A 20,177-nucleotide genomic window follows, 5' to 3' on the forward strand; every position below is an offset into this window, starting at 1 on the left:
TCCAACTAATTATTTGACTCCTGCTTCTGTCAGTGTTTTTCTCACTGGCACAGTGACATAGCTTATATGACTCTCTGTACCTTCACTTACGGAACAATGTCTTTTTTCAAATTCCATCCAGAAAATATATAACATCTGACTACTCTCCCATGTATCAATCCTATTTCATTCTGCTAAGTGAAGCAGCAGCCTAGGGAATACAATGGAGAAACATTTTTTTTGGCTTTACAAATCAAAGTCCCTTTACTGACAGAACACATTAAAAAATGTAATTTGGACTAAGCTCTTCCAGGCTTTTAGCTCTAACGCACCCCTCCTTGGCTTTCCCCCCATTTGTTTACTTATGGGATTTTGTTTTTCATTTTTAAAATTGTGGCCCAAAATTACAGTTATAAATATTTGGTTTTTGGCAGTTGCCAATCAAGGATGGCGACTTTGTGCCTTAATCTCAGTTGTCTTCCGTTTCATTCTCTCCTTGCATTTTAATTGCCTCTTCTTTGTACAGCTTCTAACTTTTCTTCTGCTCTTGATGATCTTAGAATAATAGAATTGTAGCGTTAGAAAGGACCACGGGCATCATCTAGTCCAACCCCCTGCAGTGCAGGAATCTTTTGCCCAACTTGGGGCTCAAACCCATGACCCTGAGATCCATGGGTCTCATGGGTAAGAGTCTCATGCTCTACCGATGGAGCTCCTTAGGTGGATGTCATCACCCTTTTTTATTCATTCCTGTGCTCACTCTCCCTTTACTGGTGCCTTGATCCATCAGTTTTCACTTTGGTCATATATCCATTTTGAACTAGATGGGTGATGGCTATGAACTGAAGGCCACCACTTTCCACAGCAGCTTACTTGAAGGTGAGGTGTGATGTAGAGAACATCTCCTTTATGGAAGAAATGGAGGAAGCATTGCTGTTTGTATGCCATCTTTGTTCCATTCACAAAGCCAATACCGTCACTGAAACAGGAATGTGTTTCTTACCCTGCTCCCCGCCCCAGAATCTAAGGGATCGAAAGCTGCTGTAAACTCTCAGAACTGGCCCTAGATCATTTATAAGGGGTTATGGGGAAGATGGATTCTGAGATTTATGGAGTGATGAGTAGGCAGAAGATTGAACATAGTAATACTAATCTGCATTTAAAAAACAACAACCCTATTTATTAAATCACTGTTTCAAGCATTTTTACAAAGTGGCTGAAAAGGCAACACCTCTTCCCCCTGCTAGAAAAACTAAAAATATTGGTATAAGTTGGTCAGTTGTGCAGAGAGAGAGAAGGCGGAACATGGGACTGTACAAACTTGTGTGATATTGAAGGAGATAAATAAAATAGACTGAGGGGTGGATTTAGTTCAAATAGCCATAACTGAGGGATTCTCTTCATAATTAGTCTTTTCCTTAATAATAATGATAAAAATACAGCTTCTTTTTTATCTTTCAAAGAAATACTTGTCACGTCCTTACTCTGGAAAGCAACTTTGGTTATACAGTATGGAGAAAGTAGTCCTATATTCCATGCAACTGGAATAAAAAAGAAGGAATTTTTCCATTGAGTTACTAGTGGCTAAATTGCAGCTGAGAATTTCAAAAATACTTGCTATCTTCTCAACAAATGAATCTGATTTCAGTTTTGGCAAGTTTATTTTATGATCTACGAACTGCTTAATAAGTTGCAATAGAGTCTGCTAGAAAATGCCCTAGCCTAGTAACACTGAGCCTTGAAATAAGCCTACTACGGTAAGTCTGCCTTTGATCATCTTTCCTTCAACAAGAGACCCTGCAAATATATATTACACCACAAGTCTATAACATGTTAGATCTCCTGAAACTATAGTGTTACGAGAGAGAGAGAGAGAGAGAATACTTTTAGTGGATGGCTTTTCACCAAGGCCCCAAAAATTCAGCAGAGTTTATGCAGAAACAGAAAATATCATCTTGCCCATGTTGAGATTGGTAAGCAGAGAGTTGCTTTTGTCCTCCCTATTTTTGTTGGTGGGCTTGGCTGTTGGATGAAGGCCTGTGAGAAAATAAAATGAGCTAGTTGTATACTGTAGGGTTCACACTTTAGTTACAAATGCAGCTTATCACTCAGTTATGTTCAACAAAACTTTTCTGTTTGTGGTTAAGTAATGCACTTCAATCTGTATCTAGAGCACAATATCGGGCTTAGGCAGGAGTTTGTGTTTTACGCAGATCAAGTTCCTGGCTTGGCTCAGCAGAAGGAGGAAGTTACAGAATACTTGATACTGCAAATCCCAAAAGTTCAAAACCTTGTATTAGCCCCCCCCACACACACATTTAGCTTTAAAAAATTAAGTTTCACAAAACAATTTGCACACACGTTCATCATGTTGTCTCTGCGGCAAAATACTGCTTTCTTTATATTGCTTTCTTAATGTTCTGTGCAAGCATGCTGAAGTTTAAACGTTTTTTTCCTAAAAGCTATCTTAATTTATATTAGGAATAATCATTTCCTGTGTTGCAACTCCTTCAACAGAAATTGGGTTTTGATTACAGTATATTCATGATCTTTTAAAGCTCTCTTTTACAAGCCCTTGTAGTCTCCTAACTCAAGGAGTCCCCAACATTTTTTGGCCTAGAGGCTTTGAACCCTGATCTCATAAAAGCAGGCAAAATACAGCCCAAAACAAAAAACATAAGGAAAAAATAAAGGCAACCCTCTTCAAATTAAACCCAAATGGGAGTGCCCAAAGGTGCCCACAAATAACATGTTATGGGGGGCACAGCCCTAATTCCTGGTGGGAGCAGGGGCATATCTAGGGGTTGGTCCCTGCGAAGGGCACAGGCTCAGGAATAGCACAAAAACCTCACCTCTCCACTCTGGCTTGGAGTGGCTAAGAGCCCACCTGCCCATCCATGCACTCCACAGGCTGTTCCTCTGCTGCTCTGAGTGAGGGCTCTCTCCCCAGTCAGCCAGTGTTGCTGTTAGAAGTGTGACTTTTTGAGTTTCTAGTCTGTGGTTTCTCCCAGCTTCAGAGGCACTGATACACCTCCATGCCAAGGGCGCAGGTGGGCCTAGGTATGCCTCTGGGTGAGAGGATGGTGAACTAAACAGGTTACCACTTACCTGCAGTGAAAGGAGCGAGGGGTGAATCTCAGCTGAGAAGACAGAAAGAAAAGCAGTTGTTCAAAATGCTCCAATGATAAGCTTTGCCCAGTCCATACTCATTTCACAGACTGCTCCTCACCTGTATAGGCCGTAGTCTCTCACTGCTACGATGTTCTGGCATAGAAACCCCCTCTGTCTGATCTGTGGGTTAAAGCCAATAGAGAATCGATAATTAGAAAGTATATGGTGGGATTCTGAGGCTATGTGTCACCACAACCCTTAGAATGCAGCTTGCATTGTAATTACGGTATTACTACAGTGAACTATAGTGTACAATGATAGCATTGTTGAGTACTGGAGGGAATATGGAAGAATAAAAGGTGCATCTGTTAGCAGCAGGGTACTTTCTCACCAGAGAAGATGTTGAGGTTGAAGTATGGGGTTTCTTGCTGCTGCCTAGCACTTTGATTTTGCCTCGCCATAGGGGTGTGTGAGTTGACATTCATGCTGGAGGTGTGAGAAAAGGCAGGAGAAGCCCTGAAAGAAATGGAGAGATGAATGGTGATGAGAAATGCAAATTACTGTGGCAAGTAATACTAGTGCCATGGCCTTTTCATGGTCATGTGATAATAGTATCCTGGAGGGAATATCATCCCTCACCCTGGAACTTACCTGAAGAATAAACTTTGAGTGGAACCTGAAGAAGGAGTAGCTGTAAAATAGAACAAAGTATTAAGCCTCAAGTGATTATCGGAGAGTCTGTGGAAAGGTGACAGGAGAAGCAAAAAGGTAAGCATGTAGGACTTTACTTTTCTTAGATACAATAATGTATTTGCCCATTTAAAAGAGGGGACAATTTCCCCTCTTGGACATTGAATAAGCTTTGGAGGAGGCTGAATCTTGCATTCTCCTATTCCTGGTCTTCCATTGCCACCTTTTGGTCTTTTGCATTATTTGTAGTCAAAATATATACGGCATTCATAAGAACAGAGTCTGGGATTCTGAGTTATACTATTCCTGATTCTGAAGGTATATGCCACTAGCAGCCTTCAATAGTCTTATGCTTTATGAATTTGTCTAAAACACATTTTTAAAGCCATCCAAAGTGCTGACCATTACAACTTCGTCTGGTAGCAAATTCCAGAGTTAAATGATGTGCTGTGTGACTAAGTGGTTGTTGTTTAGTCGATTAGTCGTGTCCGACTCTTCGTGACTAAGAACTTCCTTTCATCTGCCAAATTCATTATAAAGTATCTATTGGCTTCTAGTATTATGAGGAGAAAAACACTATACAGCTTCTCCATGCCATGCATAATTTTAGACACTTCACTCTCGTCCTTCCATCTTATTCACAATTTCTCTAAACTAACCCCCCACCAAATGTAGTAGATTTTCCTCATAAGGGAGTTGCTCCAGTCCCTTGATGATATTCATTACCCTTTTCTTAACCTTTTCCTGTTCTACAATAAATTTTTTTAAGGTGTGTTACCAGAACTGTGCACAGTATTCTCAAGTATGGTTGCACCATAGATGTGTATAATTGTATTGGATATATCACCCCTTTTCTTACTATCCTGTACAATTTGGCCTCATAGGCATCTCACTGCTCATCTCTTATTCCAGATCGTTTCTGCACAGGTTAAAAAGCAAAAGTACTAATTGATGACCAGTATTGTAATAAAATATTGTGTTATGAAAATTCTTATTTATTCTTACTCTCTGCTCCCTCTTTAGCTAGTTACTGATGTAAGTGAGGATCTGTCCTCTTATCCCATGGTTGGTAATCACACTCAGGAGTTTTTGATGAGAAATGTTTTGAAAGTGTTTAGCACTATGTTTGACACTCTCAAAGAACTGCAAAATGTTAATAGGACAAGTATTACACTTGTAGTAAACATGCTAGTTTTTATTCAGCAAGTCTTTTTATGTCTGGCAGTTCTTCATAATGCTCTCCACCAGCTTTCCTACAACTGACATTAAGCTAACTGGGCTGTACTCTCCTAGATCTCCTTGGATCCACCTTTAAAAATTGGTGTTACATTGGCGATTTCCCAGTCCTCCAGTGTGGGGGCTGATCTTACAGACAAGTTGCATATTTCCATTAAAAGATCAGCAGTTTCACCTTTGAGTTCTTTAAGAATTCTTGAATGGATGACATTTGGATATGATAAGTTAATTTGTTTTTAATTTGTCAGTATGGCCTAGGACTTCGTCTCTTGTCACCATTATTTCCCTTGGTTCCTAAGGCTCTCTTCCTGAGAAAATTAGTTCAGACATAGTGACCTGCCCTATGTCTTGTGCAATGAAAACAGATGTAAAGCATTCATTCAGCTTGTCTGCAATCTCCTCTTCCTCCTTTAGCACACCTTTGACTCCTTTATCATCCACAGGTCTAACTGCCTCCCTAGCTGGTTTCCTGCTTCTAATGTATATAAAAATACTTTAGTGTTGCTCTTAATGATTTTGGTGGTGTGCTCCTTGAATTCTTTACCCCCACCCCAATCTCTTATTGTCTAGTTGAATTTCTTTTGCCAAATTTTGTGTTCCCTACCTTTTATCTGAAGCTATTTCTTACCATTTATAGAGTCAGCTGGGGTCATCCTAGTGGATCCTGTGGCATGCTGGGTACAAGTGAGAAATCTCTGCTTTTTAATATTATCTAGAAAAGTTATTACATTGTAAAATAAGGCAACAACATTATAAACATCTTAATTCTAAATTTGACATTACAATTCAATCTGCACTTGTTATTTATGTGTCCTGTAGGCCTTATCAGACAGATGATATTAACTGCTCCCACTGACCTTGTTGCAGTTATTGCCTTGGTGAGTTCTTGTTGGCAACAGGAGAATAGTTCTTTTGCCATGGCAATGTATTAAGTACTGAGCACTAAGCCTTGATAACACAAAACAGTAAACAGTGTGTGACGAGGACAAGGCTTCTCTTTTCATGGGCATATTATATCAATGGCTCCTGGTTCTCAGAATTCTCTGTGACACTGAGTTTTTGAAGAACAAAAACAATATATCCCTCTTATCTTTTCCTTTTCTAGGTAAAGGACAGCAGTGGTGGAGACTCACTTGCCAGTTTGATAGCTGGCTGGTTCTGGAAGAGATGGCATCCATGGAAGATGAGCGACTATGGAGAATAGAGGCACAAAAAGTCCAGGAGTCACTGGTGGGAAGGCTAGATAGGCAAGCAGACAGATAATATCTATGCATTGCCTCTACTAAGAGGTCTAGATTCCTAAACTAGAATTCAATTTTTGAGGATAGGATACTGGACAGAGGAGAGATCATAGCATGAAGTGTACTGTGTTTAGAGTTGGAATTTTGTTTTACTTAAAGAGGAAAAAAATAAACTGAAATTCCTCTGGAATTGTGAGCAAACTCTTACATTTCTGCTGTTGTTTTTATAACAATGCCTCACACCTACAACCAAAGAATATGAATTTCCTGATTTACCTACCTGACTACCTCACTGGAGTGCTGGGAAATAGGTTGTGGTGTAACTGCAAAATATGAAATAGGTTACTGTAGAGACAGTAACAACATACTGTACTAGAGAAAAGATGTTGGTCTGAGTCATTATAAAGAAGGTAATAAATATGCATCTTCAAGGGCCAAAAAGACATGTGCAAACCTTTACCCTGATTTTATAGAGAAATATTTGAGCATATGTTTGTACCTGTCCATCCCTCTCAGGGAAACATGATGAATTGCATGTGTGTACATGTGCAAATGCATTTTTTAGATAGGTAGGTAAGTAGCCACTTATTGCTATGTGTTCAGGGCCAGAACACATGCATTCACATGCTCATAAACAAACAGATACACTGTAATGTGAACATTTGCTCAAGGGCATTGACGCATGCCTACAGAGGCCCCATCTTTCTACCTACCTCTGGGTGATGGGTGTGTGACACCAACTGGCCTTGGAGTGCTGTTTCTGCAGCAAATTGAAATGAATTTTGTTCAGTCAGGGTCAAAGGCATGTGACTGTGCCCCAGATGTTTTGCTGCCCTGTGGCCTCAAACTCAGCTCTATTGTTTTGCCACAGATACATTGCTGTCTACATTTTATGTGCTGCAGCTCCTGGCAAATGTTCCAAGAAGGCAGAACTAACACACTGACCTGCTACTCTGGCGGTGTCTCGGAAAAGCCTGTTGAGAGAAAAGGGTGGGTTTGCAGGACCCAAATGCAAATATAAGTAACCTGCAGGGAGGTTGATTCACTTTTCCCATCCCAACATTGACAAAGGCACGGAGGAGCAGAACTTGTTTCTACCAGCAGATGGTGTCTGGAACTCAATCACAAAAAATGTGATTTGTTTCCAGCAAAGGGCTCCTACCTTCATGTTGTTACACTTTTTCTTCAGTTCCCTGTTCTCTCTCCGTATTGCCTCCAAATTCCTAAGCCAAGGGGAATAGAGGGAAAGAAATGGAAGATAGGTGGTCTGACTAATTATATTACATTGCCTTAAGTATTCTTCCAGTTATACCGTTGACCCTTTAGGCAGGAACATTTTGGCAGAGAGATGTGGGATGTATGTCTGTGGGGTCATGCAGACCAATAGTTCCATTTCACATTAACATGTCATAATATCTAGTACTAATGGAATAGGAATATGGTCCTTTTAAAATAACAGTATACATATTTATCCCCAATTGGTTGCTTTATGTGAATAATGTTAATGCAGGAGCTCACTCCACCCCTTACCAGGATTCTGCCATCAATCAATAATAAAAGAGCTTCTTACAAATTAAACGAGAATTCAAGAATATTTCATATGAATCTTCTTTATATTGTTTTCAGGAGGGGGAATAGGTTATACTGGGAGATAATGACTGGCCCAAGATCACCAAGTGAGTCTCAGGACTAAACAGGGATTTGAACTTAGGCTTCTGCAGTCCTAGTTCAACACTTTGATGGTCTTCCTCATGATGGCTCTACTAAATCCTGCAGCTACAACTAACACTGTTTGCCTTAGTTCATGGGAACACAACCTGCTTTTCTTGGATAGTTAGTTTCTGGTGAGCTTCCTGAAGAGCTCCCTCTGCTTTTGAAGCATTGTGTTTGTAGAAAGAAACTAAAAGCTCCATCTGGCCCTTCTGGAACATGCACACCTAGGAAGAGAAACAAAGGGAATGAAATAAAAGGATTGAAAAGCATGTGGGGGCAACCCAGTCTGCAACCCGGTCAGATGGGCAGGGTAAAAATAATAAAATTAATATTATTATGTGCTCTCCTGAAGCAAGTCACAGTCCCCAAAATGGAATATGGGTCCTTTCAGCTCTAGGGAACATACTAGACAGGAAGCAAGTGGCATAGTGCAGTGGTACAGCATTTGCCTTACATAGATGGTCAAAGGGTAAGTGGAGCAGTGACCCACTCACCTCAGTCTGCCCCCAGTTAGTCCCCACTTGCCTACCTCCTTACAACCAGCCCTGTCATCTTCCTCTTCCTTAGACTCAGTTTTACCCTTGTACAACTCGACAGGGAGAAAGACAGGAACAAAACCAGAATTAGTGGGCTCTGTCTGTCTTAGGTTCCACCTATGATGGACCTCTTTGCCTGCTGCCCTGCTATTCCCAATGGGCACCAGCCACCACAAGACACAGGCTCAATGTCTACCAATCAGAGTGGACTGGGCTAAATGAACAAGTTGTCTGACTTAAGGTTATATAGTTTTGCATGTTCACTCCAGTCATATGAGATGCACATCATATTGCACAAGCGACTCAGAGTTTGTGCTAATGGCTGTAATTGAACAAGGTGATAAGAGCCCCTAAATTGTTTTTTAACGCTGAGAAATTAAGAAACAACCCATGAGTTTCCAAGGGGAGCTTTTAGAAAGGAAAATTGACAGAAAACTCTGGCATATGTGTCTAGCCTTTGCCTGCTAATACTTTGAGGGGGCTGCAAGCTTGCTCCATTCAAACAGTTGGCTAAAGGTAAGTACTGTAATTAATTACAGGGTATCTACCACATACTTAAAATGCAATATAAAGACACAGTAACAACTTTGGAGTTAAAACTCCTGTTTCAAAATGTTGGAAAAAACATGTTGCAAAAGTGGTATCAAGTCGATAGACATCTGAAGTACTGTGGTGGGCATGCATAGCTAGTGGGGTGCAAAGGGGAGGTCAGAAATAGAGAGCTTCCTGAAAATATTGGAAATGCAGCAATTACAATATTCACCTACCTGAAATTCTTAGATAGAGAGACACCCTTTACACTTGTGGCACCCTGTTTTTAGAATTCTCTCCCATGGTCAGCTCTACATTGCTGTATTTTCAGCAGCAGGTAAAGACCCTTTAATTTTTACAGGCCTTATAAATGTGTTCACTGTTTTAAATACTGCTTGATTCTACTGTTTTATCACTGTTTTCTTTAGACTATGCTTTTGTTATTTTAAAAAATACTTGTAGACTACCTTAGGAACTTTGTTGTTGAAGGTGTGATATATACACATTTCCCAAATAAATAAATACCTTTATTATTGTCACTACAGTAATATGCACCAATGAGAAGTAGTATCATGCTCAGGAGAGGGAGCAGGTCCATAAGGCTTGTGAGATATACCTAAAATGGCAATCCTGGCAGATTTTAATGTTCAGGTGCTGCTGATTCTGCTGAAATTCTATCTGATTATTAACTAGTTGGTCTGCATATTTATATGGCTCTTTTATCTACATTTCTTATAGTAATTAATTAGCTAAGTTGGCAAAGAGGACCACTATTATTATTAACCCTTCCCCAGATTGGTTATTAACTAGTCCTATAAATGACCTTGGATTTAACCCCACCCCCATAGCCCCAAGCCGCTGGAAATGGGGTGAAATGTAACTTCTTTTCAAATCATATTCTTTGTTTATTAGGCTAGGAAATTAAGCTGCTGCAGCTGCTTCCAGACTTGCTATTTTGCAGCTAGGATTCAATCGCATACAGTATTAGCAAATCCAGGTTGAACAAGCTTTTGAGGGATAAGGAAAGCGATAAAACATGTACTGGAAGGTGAGAGATATTTGCTTGGTATAACCTCCCTCAAACAAATTGGAATGAATGTTCATTATGCAGCCAATTTCACAGAAACTCCCTGAAAACTTTGCGCAAACAAATGAGATCAATGCTCAATAAACAGGTTTCCAGGTTTCTTCCTTGTTTGCAGGAAGGACCCCTTAAACATACTTCAGAATACATTTTCAGCATACACTTCTCCCACTATCTTTAAGCTAACCTGCTTTTTCTGACTGGATTGCAGACTCTGTCTTTAAGCTAACCTGCTTTTTCTCAGAGACCCACAATTCCACAAATTCACTCCATGTTTCTTGACTGTCACCAGCATTTTAGGACCTATTGGACAATGCTCACAGGGTATGTCATTCTTACCTGAGATAGATGGGTGATATAGTTGAGAGCAGTTTCAACAGGGCTTTTGAAAAACTTTTTTTCATCTTCTTTCATCTGTAGATCAGAAACACAAAGAGGACAAGATAAGGCCCAGGCTCTTTATTATCTTCCAAAGAGGCAAAGCAAACTGAGATATTCTAGGTTTAATCAGCTGGTAATGTATTTAAGAGACTGATGTTCAAATCCCTTGTACAAACCATGGCTAAGTGTGAATGCACAAGCATGCAAGCATTAACAGCAGAGTTACCGTACTTCACTAATTCCCTGGCCCGGCTGCACACACATGCATGTTTTCACAGCAAAACACATGGCCACTTTACTCTGTTTCTTCAGAAAACCTGAATTGATGTTAGCTCCGATTGAGCACTAAAAAGCGGGTTTTCACGGGAAAGGAAAGCTTCAGGGCAAAAATAACTAACACTCGGACATAGAGCTTTTAAGCATGGACTTGTGACTGGAAAGTGTAGGGCAAAAAGGTAAGTAAGAATATGGATTGAAACTACTTTGCTAATTAAAAGTGCATTTTACATACTGGATTTTAATTGCATCCCCTGAAATACTCTTACAGATGGGTGTGCTGTTCAGAGAAACAAACTAAGAGGAAGGTGTGTTTGGCAAACGCTCAACCTGATAAACTCCTGCCTGGAAACCTATGTCCCTACTGTGGAAGGACGTATAGATCCAGAATTCGCCTCCACAGTCACTTACGGACTCACTGTTAAGACCATATTCATGGAAGACAATCTTACTCGGCTACAAGTGATTGCCAAATAAACTGTTCAGAGCAGAAACCTTGCTCAGACCAACAGCCCCCAGCCCTGTATTAACAACTAATTAAATTAGACAAGTGTTTTCAAAATTGTAACGTTTTAGCCTTATAAGAAAGTATTGTGTATACTGAATGCTCCCACTTTCTTGGGAAAGCCTTTATTCTTTTGGGCTCCATACATGGATGGAAGCCATTAATCATGGGCTTTTCCCACCTGCCATATGGCCATAGCAAATTGTTTGAGGGTCAGGTTGCATCTTTTTAAAAGGGCCGCTTTGTAAACATAACCACATCCTCAGATAGGAAAAGCTAGCAGCCCTGGATCTCTCTGGTGGTGAAGGTGGGTGCATCAAACTTGTGCCTTCTTTCATAATTCTGCTCAATATTTCTTTCTCTGTTTCATAAAAAGAACTCCATACATTAGCCAAAATGGATGTGGTACAACTAGAACATCTGTGTTTCAGAAAGTCCATGGAAACAAAAGAGAATATAAGATTCTGCTTTAGAGAAACTACAACTTACATTATTATTGAGAAACAAATATTTGCAGCTGGTTCCACATGATGGGCATTTATCTGTCAGGATTAAAATGCAAAAGGTGTTAGAATAATATGTGGAAATTTATTATAAATAATATAAAAGTTCTTATATCACAAGATGGGTCAATCCTCTATAATTATGAACCAATCTTCAAATTTGTTAGATCAGAGGTGACCTATATAGTGAGTTCCAAATGTGAGTCCCATCATCCATGATCATGGGAGTTGGGAATACAGCAATATATGGAGGGTACCATGTTGGCTACCCTTGCATTAAAGGTAAAGGGACCCCTGACCATTAGGTCCAGTTGTGGCCGACTCTGGGGTTGCGGCGCTCATCTCGCTTTATTGGCCGAGGGAGCCGGCGTTTGTCCGCAGACAGCTTCCGGGTCATGTGGCCAGCATGACTAAGCCGCTTCTGGCAAACCAGAGCAGCACACGGAAATGCCATTTACCTTCCCACCGGAGCGGTACCTATTTATCTACTTGCACTTTGACGTGTTTTCGAACTGCTAGGTTGGCAGGAAGCCTTGCATTAGATGGTCTTTAAAAAGCAGATTTGAAAATTTTAGTATTTCTGACTGCTGGCTTTTGATCAGTCAAGTTCTGCTGTACAGCTGACGAATCAAAACATGAGCAATATGTTTTCATGTGCAGGATGCAAGAAACTCATAGGAAAGTTCACTACCTAGTCATCTTCTGAGGGTGTGTGTAGGAAGGCAGCATTGGTGACTGGATGTTGCATCCCAGACATGGTATAAACATCATGCTGTTACTCTTACCTGTACCAGCACATTTTTTGCAAAATATGTGTCCACAGCTGGTGACGTAATAGTCAGATGCGTCCTGGATAAAGCACTGGTTGCAATGAAACCAGTCCATGTTGCAAGAAGGACAGGTGAGGCAGAGGTCCTCCCTCAGCTTCTGTTAAGAAAGGTACAGTATATAAGGAGGATATGTCAAATTTTACCAGTACATGGCACATTTAAGACCCATTGATTTCAATGGAATAGTTAAACTGAATCCCTTCCCTTTGAATAGCAGGTTCAGAAAATCACAGGATTTAAAACTGTAGCAGTAAAGAGAAAATATTACGAGATGCAGTTCTGCTGCACTCTTAGCCAAGAGTCCAGTACTTTGTGGCCACCACCATAAGACAAACGTGAATCTGAGGTGCAGATCCTCATGGTTGTTTTTTAACAGCAACACTATCCTCCTGCTTTGAAATGACAGTTCACATCTGTGTTGTCATATTGATGTTTCTTTCCACAGTGGTGCTGCAACAGAGGCAACCAGATCTATAATTTTTATGGTGTAATTTGTTTGCATTGGTGTAAATCATGATGAAGCAGCAGCTTTTTCTGGCCTCAGCACCAGATTTAGGGTGGTTTGGGCAGTTCCCCCGTATAGGGTACTGAGCCTCAGTCAGGGCACCATATTACCAAAGTCCACCCCAGTGGCATGCAAAATTCATGAGCAGATTGATGGGTCTCTGTGCCTCATAACTATGGTTTTTGGGTTGTTGTTGTTGTTGTTTGCACCACTGGCATATCAATCTCTACAGCCACAACAGGTGCTTCAGCCTTTCAACAGTTTTTTATTTCACCCCAAAAGGCATGCTTCTCCACTGTGACATATGGATGCCAACAAACACTGGGTCTATGACTTTTACAATGTAGCCCATGAACCTGAATGCATGGTTAGGATTTGACAGTGGAATTGAGGTATTTTAATGTGCAACAGTGTGGATCCAGATTCATTTTTTGCACCACACTGATGTGCCAGTGTGCTGAAACAAAGTTTCAGTGTGCTGAAGCAAAGGCAGTCCTCTGGGAATGTCCAGGCGACCTTGGAACCGACAGCTCACAGAAGAACCCCGACCAGACCTAAGAGGAGGCGTGTAGTGGTGATAGGGGATTCCCTACTGAGGGGAACAGAAGCAGTGATCTGTGGGCCTGACAAGATGTCTCGGGAAGTGTGCTGTCTCCCCGGGGCTAAGATCCAAGATGTAACTGAACGACTGCAAGGAATCATAAAACCCACTGACAAATACCCCTTCCTCTTGGTTCATGTGGGAACCAATGACACTGCAAGCAATAGCCTCCAGAAGATCAAAAGAGATTACGAGGCTCTGGGCAGGAAATTGAAGCAATTAAATGCACAAATTGTCATCTCATCTGTCCTCCCAGTTGAACGACGTGGCCCAGGGAGAGAGGGAAAAATAGTGGAAGTGAACAACTGGCTTCGCAAATGGTGCAAACAGGAACGGTTTGGATTCTTAGATCACGGAATGCAGTTTCTTGAAGATGGACTTCTGGCAAGCGATGGGCTGCACCTCACAACGGTTGGGAGGAATGTTTTTGCAAAAAATCTCAGAAACCTCATCAGGAGGGCTTTAAACTGACTAATGTGGGGGAGGGAGACAGTGCTCCTGAAGGTAGGAGTCTATCAATTGATGAAGATGATCATCCAAATGTCATAGACCGAATGGAGCAAAGAGCATGCAGACCTAGTGGTGGGAGGAGAAAATCCTTAAATAAGAGACACGGGGGAATGATTAATGGACTTCAATGTCTGTACACTAATGCGCAAAGCATGGGAAATAAACAAGATGAGCTTGAGCTCCTGGTACAGCAAACTAAATATGACATAATAGGAATCACTGAAACCTGGTGGGATAAATCCCACGATTGGAATGTAATAATGGAGGGATACAATCTATTTCAAAGAAACAGACCAGACAAGAAAGGAGGAGGAGTGGCGTTATATGTCAGGGATGTGTATACCTGTGAAGAGATCCAAGATTTAGAACCTCAAAGCCAAAGTGAGAGCATTTGGGTCAAAATTAAGGGAGAGAAGAATAACAGTGACCTCATTGTGGGAGTTTACTATAGATCCCCAAGCCAAACGGAGGACATAGATGATGCCTTCCTGGAACAGATGGCCAAGCATGCAAAAGGAAGGGAGATAGTAGTAATGGGGGACTTCAATTACCCGGATATTTGTTGGATGTCAAACTCAGCCAAGAGCATAAGGTCAAACAGATTCCTCACTGGCCTTGCAGACAACTTCATTGTCCAGAAAGTGGGAGAAGCAACAAGAGGAACAGCCATTTTAGATCTGGTCCTAACCAATGTTGATGACCTGGTTAGTGGGGTAGAAGTGGAAGGATCATTAGGCGCGAGTGATCATGCTCTTCTGAAGTTTACTATACAGCGGAAAGGAGCAGCCAAGCATACTAGGACTCAATTTCTCGACTTTAAGAAAGCCGACTTCATAAAGCTTAGGGAAGTGCTGGGTGAGATCCCATGGACAGTAATACTAAAAGGAAAGGGAGTTCAAGATGGCTGGGAGTTTGTTAAGAGGGAGATAGTAAAAGCACAACTTCAGGCAATACCAATGAGACGGAAACATGGAAGGTGCCTAAAGAAGCCAGGGTGGCTATCTAAAGAACTTTTAACTGAGTTAAGATTAAAAAAGGATGTGTACAAAAAATGGAAAAGGGGGGAAACCACCAAAGAGGAATTCAAACAAATAGCCAGCACGTGTAGACACAAAGTCAGAAAAGCTAAAGCACAAAATGAACTCAGGCTTGCTAGAGAGGTTAAAAGCAACAAAAAAGGCTTTTATGGGTATGTTCGTAGCAAAAGGAAGAACAAAGAAACCGTGGGGTCACTCAGAGGAGAAGATGGTGAAATGCAAACAGGGGACACAGAAAGGGCTGAACTCCTCAATGCCTTCTTTGCCTCAGTCTTCTCCGATAAAGAAAACAATGCCCGACCTGAAGAATTTGGAGCAAATGATTCAGCAGAGGAAACACAGCCCAGAATAACTAAGGAGATAGTACAAGAATACTTGGCTAGTCTAGATGTATTCAAGTCTCCAGGGCCAGATGAACTGCATCCAAGAGTATTAAAAGAACTGGCAGATGTGATTTCAGAACCACTGGCAGTCATCTTTGAGAATTCCTGGAGAACAGGCGAAGTCCCGGCAGACTGGAGGAGGGCAAATGTTGTCCCTATTTTCAAAAAGGGGAAAAGAGAGGACCCAAATAATTACCGCCCAGTCAGTCTGACATCAATACCAGGGAAGATTCTGGAGCAGATCATTAAGCAAACAGTCTGTGAGCACCTAGAAAGGAATGCTGTGATCACCAATAGTCAGCATGGATTTCTGAAAAATAAGTCATGTCAGACTAACCTGATCTCGTTTTTTGACAGAATTACAAGCCTGGTAGATGAAGGGAACGCAGTGGATGTAGTCTACCTTGATTTCAGCAAGGCATTTGACAAGGTGCCCCATGATATTCTTGTAAAGAAGCTGGTAAAATGCGGTCTTGACTATGCTACCACTCAGTGGATTTGTAACTGGCTGACTGACCGAACCCAAAGGGTGCTCATCAATGGTTCCTCTTCATCCTGGAGAAGAGTGACTAGTGGGGTGCCACAGGGTTCTGTCTTGGGCCCGGTCTTATTCAACATCTTTATCAACGACTTGGATGATGGACTCAAGGGCATCCTGATCAAATTTGCAGATGACACCAAACTGGGAGGGGTGGCTAACACCCCAGAGGACAGGATCACACTTCAAAACGACCTTGACAGATTAGAAAACTGGGCCAAAACAAACAAGATGAATTTTAACAGGGAGAAATGTAAAGTATTGCACTTGGGCAAAAAAAATGAGAGGCACAAATACAAGATGGGTGACACCTGGCTTGAGAGCAGTACATGTGAAAAGGATCTAGGAGTCTTGGTTGACCACAAACTTGACATGAGCCAACAGTGTGACGCGGCAGCTAAAAAAGCCAATGCAATTCTGGGCCTCATCAATAGGAGTATAGCATCTAGATCAAGGGAAGTAATAGTGCCACTGTATTCTGCTCTGGTCAGACCTCACCTGGAGTACTGTGTCCAGTTCTGGGCACCACAGTTCAAGAAGGACACTGACAAACTGGAACGTGTCCAGAGGAGGGCAACCAAAATGGTCAAAGGCCTGGAAATGATGCCTTATGAGGAACGGCTAAGGGAGCTGGGCATGTTTAGCCTGGAGAAGAGGAGGTTAAGGGGTGATATGATAGCCATGTTCAAATATATAAAAGGATGTCACATAGAGGAGGGAGAAAGGTTGTTTTCTGCTGCTCCAGAGAAGTGGACACGGAGCAATGGATCCAAACTACAAGAAAGAAGATTCCACCTAAACATTAGGAAGAACTTCCTGACAGTAAGAGCTGTTCGACAGTGGAATTTGCTGCCAAGGAGTGTGGTGGAGTCTCCTTCTTTGGAGGTCTTTAAGCAGAGGCTTGACAACCATATGTCAGGAGTGCTCTGATGGTGTTTCCTGCTTGGCAGGGGGTTGGACTCGATGGCCCTTGTGGTCTCTTCCAACTCTATGATTCTATGATTCTATGATTCTATGAAACCATTATTTTTTACTGTTCAATCTGAAGAGTGTGATTTGATGGTAGATTTTGGAGGGCGAAATCCAAAATATACATGTTTTCACACACTTACAACCTGGTGTGTTTGCTCGATTATTTTTTACTATGCGAGTCCATGGATACAGATACAAGTGGCAATTTGGTGGCAGGATCTGTATCTTGGATTAATGTTTCTGCTCCATGGAGGCACCTTAGGTGCATTTAGGTCTGTGCTTTTATAGTGCAGTCCCTGGAAAAGGATGTTGAAAATGGTTTGAGGGTGTTTTTATGTGGCCTGCACTCAAAAATCAAATGAATTTATGCACACAATAGATTAGTATTAGTCTTTTAAGTGTGTGTTGTGTCTCCTAAAATGGACAATTGTCTGAAAGCAGGGACAATTTATGGTATCAGGGACAGGTACTAGAAAAAAGGGACTGTCCCTGCCATCCAGAGACAGCTGGAGGCAAATTCCTATTAAGAACAACAAAGGAAGAACATGACTTAAAGGAAGTGCTGAAGGAATCCACATTTTGAAAGCGGCTTCCCCAAAATATCTAAGTAAAGGAGGGTCAGGGACCAGGGTCCTCCACCCCCACAGTAATAAAAAGGATTTTAATCAGAACAGCTCCTTCTAGACCTCTTTTCTTTCTGCCCCCACTCTTCTAACCCGCCTGTTTTTCATACAGCGATTGCCGTCTGAAAAGTCAATTACAGTACTGTATAAAATTATCAAATTTATAATTTAAGGCAGGGTCGCTTCACACGCCGATAGGCAAGGCAAGTTCCCAAACCCCTCCCCCGGCCGCTGCCTGTTTCCCGCCCTTTTCTCGAGACTACTTGGCCGCCTCGCGCTGAGCGAAAAACGACCGTTAAAAAAGGCGGGAAACGGGTTGCGCCGGGGGGAAGGAATCCGGCCAAGGACTGAAGGGGATTAAGGAGAAGGGGGGAGGGGCGCAGATGGAGGGCGGCGTTGTGGCTCTGGAGAGAGAAGCAGGCGTATAAAAATGGCAGGGTGGGGTGGGCGAGGAAGGGGCTTTTAGGGTAGGAAGGGGGATACTGTGTGAAAACTAAGAAAAAGGAATGGAGGCGAGGAGAGAATTTGGGGGATCTGAAAGTGGGCTCTGAGAGTTGGCGAGGACGGGCAGGGAGTTTCTGAGGTAAAAGTGGGTGGGATTCAACTTGAAGTATTACTCAGACCCGCTGAAAATGATGAACAACTTGTGCCCATTAATTTCCATGGGTGTCGTCCTCCCACTCTCTCTGAGTTTGGTTCATAGTCCAGCTGGGGTTTGAATGGGGGTGGGGAACGTTTTGGTCTCCATGTTTCTTGCCCTTAAAGGCATCATTTCTGCACCAGCTCAGTGGGTAATTTTGGGGTGCCTCCTTGGTGAGAAAAAGCAAAGGAGTTTTGGCAAGGGTTGTGGATCTTCCAGCTCAACCTCCTCGCTGGCTCCTTGGATCTGTCCTTGGGTAGGGGAAAATGGTAGACACTTGACAGTAAGCTGCACAGGGAGATCCAGCAGATCCATGCATTTCCAACCTGCTTTTTCTTTGCACAGGAAGCTGCGCTGCTGGAATCGCCTCCTGCTGCTTAATGAGAGAAACTTGCCAAAATACTTTGGAGGACGTGAGGAGCGATAAGGGGATAAAATGGCTTTCGAGGGCCGTAGATGCAGGAGGAGCCTAGAATGGGGAGGAGAACCTAAATATGGAGGGTGTGGGATCCTAATCTGTGGAGCTGTGGTCCTTTTAAACTGATACCAGAAGGAGGCAGAACCAGCAAGGCCAGGCTGGATTTTATTTCATAGAATTAATACACTACTTGATTGTTTTAAAAAAAACCACAACAACAACTCTCAAAGCAGTTTACAAAAAGGTAATCCGGTAAAATGAAGATGAATTCACAACCCTATTTTTAAACATACATAAATTAAAATATTAAAACACATAAAATTACAGTACTTCAGTTTTCTAAGCATCTGGGTAGGTGTGTCTAAACTGGAATGTTTTTAGCCGGCGCTGAAAAAGAGTACAGGAAAGGCGCCTGCTTGATGTCAATTGGCAGGGAGTTCCAAAGTGTCACTGCCACACTAAACAATTGAGCTCTTACAAATGCGGAACGGGGATTATGTGGCCCCGGTGGCAGTGCCAATTCTGCCGATTGAAGTGGCCAAGTAGATGCAGGAAGGGCATGATCTCCGAGATAAACTGGTCCCAAGTTATTCAGGGCTTTATATGCTAATATGAATATGTCTTGAGCTTGGCTCGGTAGCAAATCGGTAGCCAGCGCAGATCCCTGTGTGCAGGTGGTATATGCTGACAAGGCCTTGCCCCTGTCAGCAATTGTGCTGCAGCATTCTGCACCAACTGAATCAAGTGCAAGGGAAGCCCCACATAGAGCACATTGCAGCAATCCAGTCTTGAAGTAACCAACGCGTGAACTACTATGGCAAGGCCTCTTGGCCCAGGAATGACCGTAGCTCTCGAACCAGGCACCATGGGGGTAGCCAGGGTTTATTTTAGGGGGGCAGCCATCATGTTGGGCGGAGGGGGCAAACCCAAGTTATCTGCGACGCAATTGGTCAGTTAGTTAAGTCTTTTTATTTCTTTACGCCCATGCCAGCCGCAGTTGCTAAAATGCACTTCCAGCCACTGAGTCTCCAAATCAGAGAACTGGATCCAGAAGCACTCTCAAACTATAGGGAGCAGTTGAATCCTTGTTAAATGTCGAGATGGAGATGTGGAGGGAAGGAATTAGTCACGAGATGTTTACTGCAGTTTTGCTTCATGTCAGTTCCACTTTGATCTTGTTATTCCCCTTTTTCTTTCGTTCACGTGACTGCCTTAGCCCACAACTCTAATGGATTGTCGTGCAGTCGCTGCTGCTGAGTCCCCACACCCTCCTGCTTTTTCTCATCCTCTGCTGTTATCTTCTCTCCTTCCCAGCCCTGACCTTTGCTCTAGCC

The 20,177-nt window shown here is 42.2% G+C and overlaps 1 protein-coding gene and 1 long non-coding RNA gene across 3 annotated transcripts; one reads left to right on the forward strand and one right to left on the reverse strand.

Moving 5' to 3' along the window:
- Positions 1 to 181: 181 nt before the first annotated feature.
- Positions 182 to 20,117, reverse strand: RNF212B (ring finger protein 212B). 2 transcript variants are annotated; one of them, XM_077916903.1, is made up of 16 exons: positions 19,174 to 20,117; positions 12,572 to 12,713; positions 11,773 to 11,825; positions 10,461 to 10,535; positions 8,079 to 8,194; positions 7,420 to 7,480; positions 7,203 to 7,231; positions 6,971 to 7,017; positions 6,538 to 6,580; positions 6,150 to 6,207; positions 5,645 to 5,690; positions 3,742 to 3,781; positions 3,482 to 3,606; positions 3,209 to 3,270; positions 3,088 to 3,119; positions 182 to 2,016 (listed from the first exon to the last, which is right to left on the reverse strand). In XM_077916903.1, the coding sequence occupies exons 2-16, from the start codon at positions 12,669 to 12,671 to the stop codon at positions 1,980 to 1,982; spliced, it is 924 nt and encodes a 307-aa protein (XP_077773029.1). In that variant the 5' UTR covers positions 12,672 to 12,713; positions 19,174 to 20,117; the 3' UTR covers positions 182 to 1,979. The 2 variants fall into 2 exon arrangements, with proteins under 2 accessions (XP_077773029.1, XP_077773028.1); XM_077916902.1 differs by lacking the exon at positions 19,174 to 20,117 and adding an exon at positions 17,879 to 17,986.
- On the forward strand, positions 3,865 to 6,447 carry LOC114582778 (uncharacterized). Its single transcript, XR_013390344.1, has 2 exons — positions 3,865 to 5,700; positions 6,122 to 6,447. It is a non-coding gene; the product is annotated as an uncharacterized LOC114582778 (long non-coding RNA).
- Positions 20,118 to 20,177: the final 60 nt, after the last annotated feature.

This window comes from Podarcis muralis, chromosome 13 (assembly GCF_964188315.1).
Source record: "Podarcis muralis chromosome 13, rPodMur119.hap1.1, whole genome shotgun sequence".
NCBI lineage: Eukaryota > Metazoa > Chordata > Lepidosauria > Squamata > Lacertidae > Podarcis > Podarcis muralis.